The 14,129-nt window shown below is 53.5% G+C and overlaps 2 protein-coding genes across 5 annotated transcripts in view; both read left to right on the forward strand.

The window, feature by feature from the left end:
• The first annotated feature begins 3,420 nt into the window (after nt 1–3,420).
• LOC138352873 (secreted protein C-like) lies at nt 3,421–4,182 on the forward strand. Its single transcript, XM_069305425.1, has one exon. The coding sequence runs from the start codon at nt 3,421–3,423 to the stop codon at nt 4,180–4,182; it is 762 nt and encodes a 253-aa protein (XP_069161526.1).
• A 5,062-nt stretch (nt 4,183–9,244) lies between these two features.
• The window catches only part of LOC123748304 (uncharacterized), a 67,304-nt gene continuing 62,419 nt past the window's right edge, over nt 9,245–14,129 (forward strand). For all 4 annotated transcript variants that reach the window (XM_069305453.1, XM_069305450.1, XM_069305452.1 and 1 more), the window contains exon 1: nt 9,245–9,379. The gene's annotated coding sequence lies outside the window, so the exon portion shown is untranslated. The remainder of the gene's footprint in view (nt 9,380–14,129) is intronic.

The following is a 14,129-nucleotide window of genomic DNA, read 5'->3' on the forward strand; positions in this document are numbered from 1 at the left end:
GTAGTGGCGTGGTGTAGGAGCCTGGTGTAGTGGTGTGGTGTAGTAGTGTGGTGTAGTGGTGTGGTGTAGTAGTGTGGTGTAGTGGCGTGGTGTAGTAGTGTGGTGTAGTGGCATGGTGTAGTGGAGGAGGAAGAAGGGGAGGGGTAAGAGAAAGGGGATGAGGAGGAAAGGGAAGAGGAGGGGGAGGGGATGGGGTAAGAGAAGGATGGGGATGAGGGGAAGGGTAAGAGAAAGAAGGGGAATAGGAGGGGGGAGATGGAAGGGGTAAGAAAAGGAAGGGGAAGAGCAGGGGGAGGGTGTGAAGGTGTTACACCGTGCGGGTATAAACACTGGACCACCCTGGTGATGGTAACCTCTACTACTGACCCTCGCGTGTTTGGGACCCTCGGCCAACCCGTTCTCGCAAATTCGTAAAGTCAATATTGACTTATTAACTACGTGCATAGGTGATATACTAAACATAATAGATACCCTTAAAAAGATTCATAGAAAACACCAACCTTACCTAACCTTGTTAGTATCTTAAGATAAGCATCTTATTGCTTCGTAATTACAATTATTACTTAACCTATACCTATTATAGGTTAGGTAATAATTGTAATTACGAAGCAATAAGATGCTTATCTTAACATACTAAGTAGGTTAGGTAAGGTCGGTGTTTTCTATGAATCTTTTTAAGGGTATCTGTTATGTTAAGTATGTCACCTATGCACATATTTAATAAGTCAATATTGACTTATTAAATTTGCGAGAACAGGTTGCAACGCCAACCCTCGCTGCCCCACCAACCTCCAGTATTGACTTTATAATAATAATTTAATTCAAAAGTAAAATCAGAGATAAAGTTATATAAAACATTATTATCTGATTCTAGATTTGTATTGCTGTATTTGATGAAGATGAACACACCATAGTCATCTACCAAGACATGTCTGTATAACCCAGCGCCCTAACATGCCATGACAACTGTGTAGGCTTACACAGTACATACCCCAGACGTCACACAGGTCCTGTTATGCTCAATCCCCATCCCACCTCCCCTCCCATCTTCCCTCCTCCCCTCTTCATCCCCTCCTCTTCCCCTTCGTCTTCCTCATTCCCCTTCTCTTACCCCTACCCCCTTCTCTTTTCCTTTCTCTTACCCCCTCCCTTCTTCCCCTTCCTCCTCACCCCCCTTGTCTTACCCCTCCCCTCTCCCCCCTCCTCTTCCTATTCATCCTCACCCTCATCCTCATTCTCTTACCCCTTCTCTTATCCCTCCCCTCCTCCTTACCCCCTTCTCTTAAGGGGAAGGTACGCTCCAACTGGTAATGGTACACGTAGCTCCTCTGGGACCCTCCGTGGCAACGCTCCAACTGGTAATGGTACACGTAGCTCCTCTGGTACCCTCCGTGGCTACGCTCCAACTGGTAACGGTACACGTAGCACCTCCGGTACCCTCCGTGGCTACGCTCCAACTGGTAACGGTACACATAGCACCTCCGGTACCCTCCGTGGCTACGCTCCAACTGGTAACGGTTCACGTAGCACCTCCGGTACCCTCCGTGGCAACGCTCCAACTGGTAATGGTACACGTAGCACCTCCGGTACCCTCCGTGGCAACGCTCCAACTGGTAACGGTACACGTAGCTCCTCCGGTACCCTCCGTGGCTACGCTCCAACTGGTAACGGTACACGTAGCACCTCCGGTACCCTCCGTGGCAACGCTCCAACTGGTAACAGTACACGTAGCACCTCCGGTACCCTCCGTGGCTACGCTCCAACTGGTAACGGTACACGTAGCTCCTCCGGTACCCTCCGTGGCTACGCTCCAACTGGTAACGGTACACGTAGCTCCTCCGGTACCCTCCGTGGCAACGCTCCAACTGGTAACGGTACACGTAGCTCCTCCGGTACCCTCCGTGGCTACGCTCCAACTGGTAATGGTACACGTAGCACCTCCGGTACCCTCCGTGGCTACGCTCCAACTGGTAATGGGGGTGAAATTCAGCCTTCAGTGCTTCAGCTCCAAGGGCGTGAATGGGGAGACTGGTTTATCGTGAAAACTCACATGTATAAGTTTGGTGCTGTAAGCCTCTGTACTGATGTGAAATCAGGTTCCAGTTGTTGTTGTCCCAAGCGCCTGCAAGGCGAGGGAAGTTGCGTGAGGTGCACCATTAATGACGTCAATTATCAGTGTATGAGGCGGGCAAGACTGTGAGGACGGAGTGTGTATGATACACCTTGGGGAACACATTTATAGCAGGAAGCTGCAAGGTCAGTGCTGCAGGGAGGCTGATAGATTATTTGTGCATAAAGTGGTCGGTTTAGTGTAAACCAGACAGTGTGGAGATTTTCCATATGACGGTTTTATATATATATCGTTCAGGGTCAAGGCATGCCATGTATGTATATATCTCATTACAGAGGAAGATCAAGTATTATGGCAGGTCAAGGTAAATAGGGTGATCTGAGTGATGGCCTGTTTTTTTTTTTTTTTTTTTTTTTTACATGCAAGCATACGTATAAGTTACAATAAAAGCAGAAACAAATACAACATAGAACAAAGGTACAAAGCACAAAGCACACATATGTACACGGACAAAGGAACAAATCAAGAGAAGACCAGCCAGAAGGGCTGACCACAAAACAAAAATGCATATACAAACATAACACAAATATAAACACAGCGGAAGACAAACACAGGGGAAAACCCCAGAACAAAATGCACACAAAACAAGCCTACTAACACCTCAAACACAGACAGAGCGGCACCAACACAAAACGAGAAACAAACAATAATAAGGATAATAACAATAACGGAAACAGATCAGCCATAACAAACGGGAGGCAAAACAGAACAAAGAGCACAACCCCTGGCGGGAACACGCCAACAGCCTGAAGGGCACAGAATATGACATAAACAACGCTCACGGCATCCACAACCGAACACACAAACGCACAGGAACCGCACACCCACCCACCAGCCATACAAAGAAAACCCACAACATAAACCGGAGCACGCAGGAACCGGGAAACAAAACCCACTCACACACACACCCCATCTGCACCCCACAACCATGCACAGAACAGGAAACACAGAAATCATTTACGAGGAACAAGGTGAGAAGTGTACTTCTCCGGGAAAAATTCGTAAGGATACTTCCTCTTGTAAGCTTCCCAGACCAACTCTTCAAGGTCGGTAGGGTTTTTGATCCCTCGCTGCCGAGGGGGGGTACCATAAACTCAGGAACATCCAGATCGGGCGGCATCGGCCAACGCCCGAGGTCACTGACGCAAGTCGCATAACGAGGCTGGGGAGCGCCATCCACGCCCTTCGAGGAAGTAGACGATACTGGAGAAGCGGACGAGGGCTGCCGAGACTTACTCGCCATCGTACGCACAGGAGCAGGGGCCGGACGATGAGATGGTAGCACCTCCATGGAGATCACAGGAGACACGGAAGAGACTGCTGGAGACGGAGGAGGCGGCATGACCGCTGCCGAGGAAACGGGTAACAAGGAAGGGGCCACAGAACTCCCAGAGCGAGCATCCTTTCTCAACACCATCACCAGGCCACCCCGCTCGCCACCAACCTCAGCAGGGGGAACCACTCCCCACGAAGAACCAGAGCCATCCGACGCAGGCAACGCACCGGAAGCAGGACCCTTGGACACCAGACCAGAAGGGGAGGCCGAAACACCGGCATCCTCAGGCAAGTGCACCTCCGCCACCACCGTAGTGTGCACCACAACCGGAGCCACTCCACCGTCACCGGAAGGACCACACTCGTCGAAGTCACCAACATCTGCCCACGCAGAAGAAGAAAGCCGGGAACGCTTAGGCTCGGGCCGCATATCCTCAGACCCGGAGGCAGACTCGGCGACACGCGCAACACCAACCGAGCGAACCGTCGCACGCCGCAGTATGGCAGCATCTTCAACCACACGGGGCACCAGGCCAGGCACAGGAGGAAGCGCCGGATCCACCCCAGCTCCCAGCACAGCCAGAACAGATGGCGAGGGTGCAGGGACCGGGACAGATGCAGCAGAGGAAGAACAGGAAAGACGAGGGGTCCGAGCAGACGGCAGTCGGAAGAGGCTCAGGGACACCAGCCGGAGCAGCCTGAGCACCAGGCGAGGACACTACCTCCGGAGGAGAGGCGACAACAACAGGGGGCGCAACAGGCGGAGCAACAGCTGACACAGAGGGGGCACCTCCTCAGCTGAAGAGACATCCACATCCACCGAATCATCCCCCCACAGGAAGCGGCGGAAAATCCTCCTCACTGAAGAGATTCACTGGCGCAACAGCAGGCGCAGAACAGTCAGCAGCCTGATGGCCCAAAAGACCACAACGATAACACGTCCGCGGCTGGCGGGGGTACCCGAACGTTGTACCCCATAAGGCGCACAAAGGACGGAATATCTGCCCAGAGTCTCATGCCCTGGGTGCGAATGTCAGTCCTCACACCCTTAAGTGGACTGGAAGACACCACGTTCACCCGCACACTAACCACTGCGCCAAACTGGCCGAAATATCGCCGTAGCAGACCCTCTGGAAACTCCAAGGGAGCCATGCACACTGACGTAAGTGAGGGCACCACTACGATCAGAGAGGTTATCTTGAGGTTATCTTGAGATGATTTCGGGGCTTTAGTGTCCCCGCGGCCCGGTCCTCGACCAGGCCTCCACCCCCAGGAAGAAGCCCGTGACAGCTGACTAACACCCAGGTACCTATTTACTGCTAGGTAACAGGGGCATTCAGGGTGAAAGAAACTTTGCCCATTTGTTTCTGCCTCGTGCGGGAATCGAACCCGTGCCACAGAATTACGAGTCCTGCGCGCTATCCACCAGGCTACGAGGCCCCTGTGAGAGGGTCACAGTGCCCGCACCATCCGGCAGGGGTAATGCCCGCCCCTCGTATTGCCGGAGAAAATTGCGATACGCCATCTCCTCCGTGAATTTCACTATCGCCCAACTGGCCATTACCAACTCGACCCCATAAATTGCTAACACAGGGATAGATAGCAAATCACAAGCCAGCGCAATCTCCGGCTAACCGGCCCGCACAGAGAATTCGAGTCCCACAGACTGAGCGTGGACGATAGGGGTGAGAGGGAAGAGGGACCCCCATCGTAACTCCACGTCAGCACAGGCGGGCAGAGACACACCCACCCCCCAACCAGCCAAACTGGTAAACAAGCACCAATTGCCGGAGCACCGAAGCAACACGTCTGCCACCTACCGAAGCTAGGGCCAGACTCAACGTCTACTCCTTGCCAGGGGTAATTAGTACAATTTATACAGATCATGCTAGGTACCATATCCATGAGGGTCTCATTGTTGGAGGTCCAGTAATCTGGCAGTAATCATAGGTTGATCACTCATGGTCAACCGACCATGGGTGATCGGTTGACACGGTCATCTATGGTCGTGTCAACACATGACACGTTGTGTCATGTGTTGGGAGGTCATTAACATATGGGTATGTTAATGACACCAGTGTCGTGTGTGTTCTGGAGAGGGAATTTATATATGTATATGTTTATATTGCTGCCTTGTACTGTGTTTGCTTGGTGGAATCATAATCACGAAATTAGGGTTTTAGAGAGTTAATTACGGGATAATTAACTTCACTAAGGGAATTCACATTGCTTTGATGAGAGCAGTGTCGAGTGGGTGACAGTGTGTCGAGTTACTGAAGTTCGTTACGAACTAATTAATTGTCCATGGGGCAATTAATTGGTTACTCTAGTTAATTAGGATAATTAACGCCAGCTGTCGGGAGGGCGACAGCGTGACTGAGCGTATTTTCATTGCTGAAGTAAATATCTGTCTGTCGGACCGTTAATTACTTACTCGGGCTAATTAGGGTAATTAGCATCCATCAAAGTGATTCCTCACAGTAATTAATTGCAGAAGTATTGGGCAGCGATGTAATTGTATAAATTTATTATTGTTAAGGGAGCCGAGCGGACAGCACGCTGGACTTGTGATCCTGTGGTCATGGGTTCGATCCTAAGCGCCAGCGAGAAACAATGGGCAGAGTTTCTGTCACCCTATGCCCCTGTTACCTAGCAGTAAAATAGGTACCTGGGTGTTAGTCAGCTGTCACGGGCTGCTTCCTGGGGGTGGAGGCCTGGTCGAGGACCGGGCCGCGGGGGACACTAAAAAGCCCCGAAATCATCTCAAGATAACCTCAAGATTGTTGCCGAACCACGTGAGACATTATTGTGTGTTCTGATAGGTTAGGTGGGCAGGAAATTCTCATACCGTTTCAAAACGTTATGAAAAACGTAAATTGAAAGTTCCTCTTCTAAGCTGTCCGAGGAGGGCCGGACGACTCAAACAGAAAACGGAACAGTACGTCACTTTTGTGAGTCGATTTCATTGTAAATTACGTCCAAATTTGGCCATAGCGCGCATACGGGCCAAAAGTGACGTTATTTTTAAGAGGACGGGTTAGTGTGTGATGACAGTAATTACCATAGTGCAGACTACTGCAGGCATATTGGGCAGTGACATTTATTTATTTATATGTCACAGTGTGACATGTGGTTCCTTGGTGTGATCTTTATTTGTGACGATTTAAGGATTCATTGATGTTAATTAGGAATAATTATCTACACAAAGGGGGTTGCACACTGCTTTGATGGAAGAACTTCTCAGAGAGTAGCAGCACTGAGTTAACGAGATAAGTTTCAGGTGCAATTATCTGTCCGTGGGACAGCTAATTGATCATTCTAGCTAATTAGAGTAATTAGCACCTGCATAGTGGATTCACACAATGGTGAGGGACTGTTGAAGGAGCTACGGTACTTGAGTTAACGTAATTTGCTCTTGACTAATTATCGGTCTGTGGGATGGCTAATTAGTGGCTCAAGTTAATTGTGGGTAATTAACATCACATGGTTTGACTGTCGGATGGCGAAATCAATTGGGCTAGCATAATTCGTTGGACTAAATATATCTGTCTGTGGGACAGTTGATTAAGCACTTAGGTTAATTATGGGTAATTAACACCTCTACCATGAATTCAGTGTATTGATGAGACCTGCTTAGGCAGTGTGAATTGGGATCTATTCTGTATAGATAATTATTGGTCCAAGGGACAGGTATTTAATTGCTCAAGGTTAATTAGGGGTAATTAAGCCTTACTAAAGCAAGCTGCCACCCTCTCAACAGTCATAGACTGTTGAGAGGGTGGCAGCTTGGTTAGCGTAACTCGTTTGGGTCAAGTGATTGATAGGTCAACTGTGATGTAATTGGGCGAGCGAGTTATTGTTTAACAGTGTACTTGTCTGTGGGAGACAAGTGTTTGTGTTTAAAGTAAACTGTTGCTGACTGCTGTTGACCGTCGATTAACGTAATTAATCACAGATCAATTACGGTAATTAATTAAGGCATTTGCTTGATTATCGTCTTTGGAGACGAGAGTTAAAGTATCTTGGGTCAACCTGTCTTCTTAAAAATAATGTCGCTTTTGGCCGTTTGCCCGTATGGCCGAAAATGGACATAGTTTCAAAATGAAAAAAATGAAAATTATATTTTGGATTTTTTTCCTTAAAACAGTAAGTTAAGGGTCCGCTGGTAGGTTAGGTGGGCAGGAAATTCTCCTTAAGTTTCAAAACTTCATGAAAAATGTTAATTGAAAGTTTCCTCTCCTAACATTTCCGAGTAGGCTGGAGGACTCAAACAGAAAACGGGACAGTACATCACTTTCGTGAGCCGATTTCATTTAAAATTACGTCCATTTTTGGCCATAGTGCGCATGAGAGCGAAGAGCGACGTTATTTTTAAGAGGACGGGTTACTCATGAACGGTTGAAGTCTCGATGGTCAGCTCCCGCACTTCAATGGTCTCTTGCCTAAAGTACAAGCTCTACACCACCATGTTGGCCAAACACTCCTTTCTGTTTAAGGTCAACCTCCTAAGAGAGGTGAACGTAGATAAAAATCTCACAATGGTAGACTCTAGGCCCCCTCTCACCCACGGGAGACATCTCCCGTCACGCAGGGTGCAGTCGCACCTCCACAGATCTCCCGTATCATCTATTGATACTGGTAATGGCTCAAAAGGGCCACAACTTACGGGCTATTCATGCCCGTGCCACCTTTTGGGTGGCTTAATCTTCATCAATCAATCAATCAGACTCTAGGGAAGTAAGGTAATGAACAATGGCTGGGGCCAGAGGCAAAGATTCACTGACTTCACCGACCTGTATGACTGTGTGACTGGGTGCTTGACTGGTGTCGGTGTGTGTGATTGACGGCTTTGTTTGGGTGTGCTGGTATGATGTAGCCTGGCAGCCCGTCCCCCAAACAAGACCCAACAGTGATGGGTCCCCCAAACAAGACCCAACAGTGATGGGTCCCCCAAACAAGACCCAACAGTGATGGGTCCCCCAAACAAGACCCAACAGTGATGGGTCCCCCAAACAAGACCCAACAGTGATGGGTCCCCCAAACAAGACCCAACAGTGATGGGTCCCCCAAACAAGACCCAACAGTGATGGGTCCCCCAAACAAGACCCAACAGTGATGGGTCCCCCAAACAAGACCCAACAGTGATGGGCCCCCCAAACAAGACCCAACAGTGATGGGTCCCCCAAACAAGACCCAACAGTGATGGGTCCCCCAAACAAGACCCAACAGTGATGGGTCCCCCAAACAAGACCCAACAGTGATGGGTCCCCCAAACAAGACCCAACAGTGATGTGTCCCCCAAACAAGACCCAACAGTGATGGGTCCCCCAAACAAGACCCAACAGTGATGGGTCCCCCAAACAAGACCCAACAGTGATGGGTCCCCCAAACAAGACCCAACAGTGATGGGTCCCCCAAACAAGACCCAACAGTGATGGGTCCCCCAAACAAGACCCAACAGTGATGGGTCCCCCAAACAAGACCCAACAGTGATGGGTCCCCCAAACAAGACCCAACAGTGATGGGTCCCCCAAACAAGACCCAACAGTGATGGGTCCCCCAAACAAGACCCAACAGTGATGGGTCCCCCAATCAAGACCCAACAGTGATGCCATGTACCCGCCAAGCCCCCTGTTTATCCACGCGTCTATGGGGACGATCGCTAAATGTAATGGACTTGAGTCGAGGACGGGTTGAGCCTAGTAAGTCTGGGAGTGGGACGGGAGTACGCAGGGAGTGGGAGGGGTGATGGTGGCAGGAGGGGGTTAAGGGAGGGAGAGACGGGGGTGCAGGAGGGGGGGCAGGGAGGGGAGGGGAGGACAATGAAACAAGCGGCCGGCCACTAACCACACCACCGCCGTGGGAACAACACAACCACTCCAGGTGAGGAGAGTGGTCAGGGTGAGGTGCACCACCACGGCTCCTGCTGCCTCACGGACCAGAGGATATCACACAACACTGCTGAACCACTGAGTAGGTGACTGTACTTTGTTTGTGGTGCTCAAGTGTTGGGGTGGAGTATCTTGTTGGTGTGGTGTAGCTGGGGTGGTGGTGTGTGAGGGGGTCCGTGTCTGGTGAGGCTGGGGTGGTGGTGTGTGAGGGGGTCCGTGTCTGGTGGGGCTGGGGTGGTGGTGTGTGAGGGGGGGTCCTGGTCTGGTGGGGGTGAGGCTGGGGTGGTAGTGGTGGGGGGGTCCTGGTCTGGTGGGGGTGAGGCTGGGGTGGTAGTGGTGAGGGGGTCCTTGTCTGGTGGGGGTGAGGCTGGGGTGGTAGTGGTGAGGGGGGTCCTGGTCTGGTGGGGGTGTGAGGGTCCTGGTCTGGTGGGGGTGAGGCTGGGGTGGTAGTTGTGAGGGGGGGGTCCTAGTCTGGTGGGGGTGAGGCTGGGGTGGTAGTGGTGAGGGGGGTCCTGGTCTGGTGGGGGTGTGAGGGTCCTGGTCTGGTGGGGGTGAGGCTGGGGTGGTAGTTGTGAGGGGGGGGTCCTAGTCTGGTGGGGGTGAGGCTGGGGTGGTAGTGGTGAGGGGGGTCCTGGTCTGGTGGGGGTGAGGCTGGGGTGGTAGTGGTGAGGGGGGTCCTGGTCTGGTGGGGGTGAGGCTGGGGTGGTAGTGGTGAGGGGGGTCCTGGTCTGGTGGGGGTGAGGCTGGGGTGGTAGTGGTGAGGGGGGTCCTGGTCTGGTGGGGGTGAGGCTGGGGTGGTAGTGGTGAGGGGGGTCCTGGTCTGGTGGGGGTGAAGGGGTCCTGGTCTGGTGGGGTGAGGCTGGGGTGGTAGTGGTGAGGGGGGTCCTGGTCTGGTGGGGGTGAGGCTGGGGTGGTAGTGGTGAGGGGGGTCCTGCTCTGGTGGGGGTGAAGGGGTCCTGGTCTGGTGGGGTGAGGCTGGGGTGGTAGTGGTGAGGGGGGTCCTGGTCTGGTGGGGGTGAGGCTGGGGTGGTAGTGGTGAGGGGGGTCCTGGTCTGGTGGGGGTGAAGGGGTCCTGGTCTGGTGGGGTGAGGCTGGGGTGGTAGTGGTGAGGGGGGTCCTGGTCTGGTGGGGGTGTGAGGGTCCTGGTCTGGTGGGGGTGAGGCTGGGGTGGTAGTTGTGAGGGGGGGGTCCTAGTCTGGTGGGGGTGAGGCTGGGGTGGTAGTGGTGAGGGGGGTCCTGGTCTGGTGGGGGTGAGGCTGGGGTGGTAGTGGTGAGGGGGGTCCTGGTCTGGTGGGGGTGAGGCTGGGGTGGTAGTGGTGAGGGGGGTCCTGGTCTGGTGGGGGTGAGGCTGGGGTGGTAGTGGTGAGGGGGGTCCTGGTCTGGTGGGGGTGAAGGGGTCCTGGTCTGGTGGGGTGAGGCTGGGGTGGTAGTGGTGAGGGGGGTCCTGGTCTGGTGGGGGTGAGGCTGGGGTGGTAGTGGTGAGGGGGGTCCTGCTCTGGTGGGGGTGAAGGGGTCCTGGTCTGGTGGGGTGAGGCTGGGGTGGTAGTGGTGAGGGGGGTCCTGGTCTGGTGGGGGTGAGGCTGGGGTGGTAGTGGTGAGGGGGGTCCTGGTCTGGTGGGGGTGAGGCTGGGGTGGTAGTGGTGAGGGGGGTCCTGCTCTGGTGGGGGTGAAGGGGTCCTGGTCTGGTGGGGTGAGGCTGGGGTGGTAGTGGTGAGGGGGGTCCTGGTCTGGTGGGGGTGAGGCTGGGGTGGTAGTGGTGAGGGGGGGTCCTAGTCTGGTGGGGGTGAAGGGGTCCTGGTCTGGTGGGGTGAGGCTGGGGTGGTAGTTGTGAGGGGGGAGGTCCTAGTCTGGTGGGGGTGAGGCTGGGGTGGTAGTGGTGAGGGGGGGTGTCCTGGTCTGGTGGGGGTGTGAGGGTCCTGGTCTGGTGGGGGTGTGAGGGTCCTAGTCTGGTGGGGGTGAGGCTGGGGTGGTAGTTGTGAGGGGGGGGGTCCTAGTCTGGTGGGGGTGAGGCTGGGGTGGTAGTGGTGAGGGGGGTCCTGGTCTGGTGGGGGTGTGAGGGTCCTAGTCTGGTGGGGGTGAGGCTGGGGTGGTAGTTGTGAGGGGGGGTCCTAGTCTGGTGGGAGTGAGGCTGGGGTGGTAGTGGTGAGGGGGGTGTCCTGGTCTGGTGGGGGTGTGAGGGTCCTAGTCTGGTGGGGGTGAGGCTGGGGTGGTAGTGGTGAGGGGGTTGGGTCCTCGCCTAGTGCTCCGGCTGGTGTCCCTGAGCCTCTTCCGCCTGCCGTTTGCTCGGACCCCTCGTCTTCCAGTTCTTCCTTCCAGATGCTGTGTCTGTCCCGGCTGTGCTGGGAGCTGAGGTGGATCCGGCATTCCCTCCTGTGCCTGGCCTGGTGCCCCGTGTGGTTGAGGAGGCTGCCGTGCTGCGGCGTGCGTCGGTTCGCTCGGTTGGTGCTGCGCGGGTCGCTAAGTCTGCCTCCGGGTCTGATGATGTGCGGCCCGAGCCTAAGCGTTCCTGGCGTTCTTCTGCGTGGGCTGAAGTTGGTGAATTCGACGAGTGTCGTCCTTCCGTTGACGGTGGAGTGGCTCCGGATGTGGTGCACACTACGGTGGTGGCGGAGGTGCACTTGCCTGAGGATGCCGGTGCCGGCGTTTCAGCCTCAACTTCTGGTCCGGTGTCCAAGGGTCCTGCTTCAGGTGCGTTGCCTGCGTCGGATGGCTCCGGTTCTTCGTGGGCGGTGGTTCCCCCTGCTGTAGTTGGTGGTGAGCGGGGTGGCCTGGTGATGGTGTTGAGAAAGGATGCTCGCTCTGGATGTTCTGTGGCCCCTTCCTCGTTACCCGTTTCCTCGGCTGCGGTCTTGCTGCCTCTTCCGTTTCCTGCAGTCCCTTCCGTGTCTCCTGCGGTATCCGTGGAAGTGCTCTCGTCTCAGCGTCCGGCACCTGCTCCGATGACGAAGGCGTGGCAGGCTCGGCGTCCCTCGTCCGCTTCTCCGGTGTCATCTGCTTCCTCGAAGGGCGTGGTTGGCGCTCCCCAGCCTCGTTATGCGACTTGCGTCAGTGACCTTAGGCGTTGGCCGATGCCGCCAGATATAGATGTTCCTGAGTTTATGATACCCGCTCGAGCGCGGGGGATCAAAAACCCTACCGACCTTGAAGATCTCGTCTGGGAAGCTTACAAGGCGAAATATCCTCGTGATCTTTTCCCGGAGAAGTACATTTCTCACGAGGTTCCTCGCAAGTGATTTCTATGTATTTTGTGTTGCCTGGTTGTGGGGTACTGTGTATGTGAGTGGGTGGGGTGGGTATTGTTTCCCGGTTCCTGCGTGCTCCGGTTTGTATTGTGGGTTTTCTTGTATAGCTAGTGGGGGGGGGGGGGGGGTGCGGTTCCTGTGCGTTTGTGTGTTCGGTTGTGGATGTCGTGTGCGCTTGTTTGTCATCTTGTGTGCCCTTCAGGCTGTTGGGGTGTGCTCTTTGTTATGTGTGCATTATGTGTGTGAGGTGTTAGCAGACTTGTTTTGTATGTTTCTCGCCTCTCTGTTTCCCTTATGTTTGTATTACGCTGTGTTTATATTTGTGTTATGTTTGTATATGCATTTTTGTTTTGTGGTCAGCCCTTCTGGCTGGTCTTCTCTTGATTTGTTCCTTTGTCATTGTTCATATGTGTGCTTGGTACTTTTGTTCTGTTATATTTGTTCTGTTTTTATTGTACATTATACGCATGCTTGCATGTAAAAATAAAAAACTACTGACCCTCGCGTGTTTGGGACCCTCACGCCAACCCTCGCTGCCCCACCAACCTCCAGTATTGTCTTTATAATAATAATTTAATTCAAAAGTAAAATCAGAGATAAAGTTAGATAAAACATTATTATCCGAATCTATATTTTTCTTGCTGTATTTGATGAAGATGAACACACCATAGTCATCTACCAAGACATGTCTGTATAATCCAGCGCCCTAACATGTCATTACAACTGTGTAGGCTTACACAGTACATACCCCAGACGTCACACAGGTCCTGTTATGCTCAATCCCCATCCCACCTCCCCTCCCATCTTCCCTCCTCCCCTCTTCATCCCCTCCTCTTCCCCTTCGTCCTCCTCATTCCCCTTCTCTTACCCCTACCCCCTTCTCTTTTCCTTTCTCTTACCCCCTCCCTTCTTCCCCTTCCTCCTCATCCCCCTTGTCTTACCCCTCCCCTCTTCCCCCTCTTCCTATTCATCCTCACCCTCATCCTCATTCTCTTTCCCCGTCTCCCTCCCTTCATCCACATCCCCCCCTTCTCTTATCCCTCCCCTCCTCCTTACCCCCTTCTCTTAAGGGGAAGGTACGCTCCAACTGGTAATGGTACACGTAGCACCTCCGGTACCCTCCGTGGCTACGCTCCAACTGGTAACGGTACACATAGCACCTCCGGTACCCTCCGTGGCAACGCTCCAACTGGTAATGGTACACGTAGCACCTCCGGTACCCTCCGTGGCAACGCTCCAACTGGTAATGGTACACGTAGCACCTCCGGTACCCTCCGTGGCTACGCTCCAACTGGTAACGGTACACGTAGCACCTCCGGTACCCTCCGTGGCAACGCTCCAACTGGTAATGGTACACGTAGCACCTCCGGTACCCTCCGTGGCAACGCTCCAACTGGTAACGGTACACGTAGCACCTCCGGTACCCTCCGTGGCTACGCTCCAACTGGTAATGGTACACGTAGCACCTCCGGTACCCTCCGTGGCTACGCTCCAACTGGTAACGGTACACGTAGCACCTCCGGTACCCTCCGTGGCTACGCTCCAACTGGTAATGGGGGTGAAATTCAGCCTTCAGTGCTTCAGCTCCAA

This window comes from Procambarus clarkii, chromosome 55, assembly GCF_040958095.1.
Source record: "Procambarus clarkii isolate CNS0578487 chromosome 55, FALCON_Pclarkii_2.0, whole genome shotgun sequence".
NCBI lineage: Eukaryota > Metazoa > Arthropoda > Malacostraca > Decapoda > Cambaridae > Procambarus > Procambarus clarkii.

Excerpts from the sequence above, each read along its gene's own strand:
- LOC138352873 (XM_069305425.1), top strand. The coding sequence starts at position 3,421 with ATGGAGATCACAGGAGACACGGAAGAGACTGCTGGAGACGGAGGAGGC.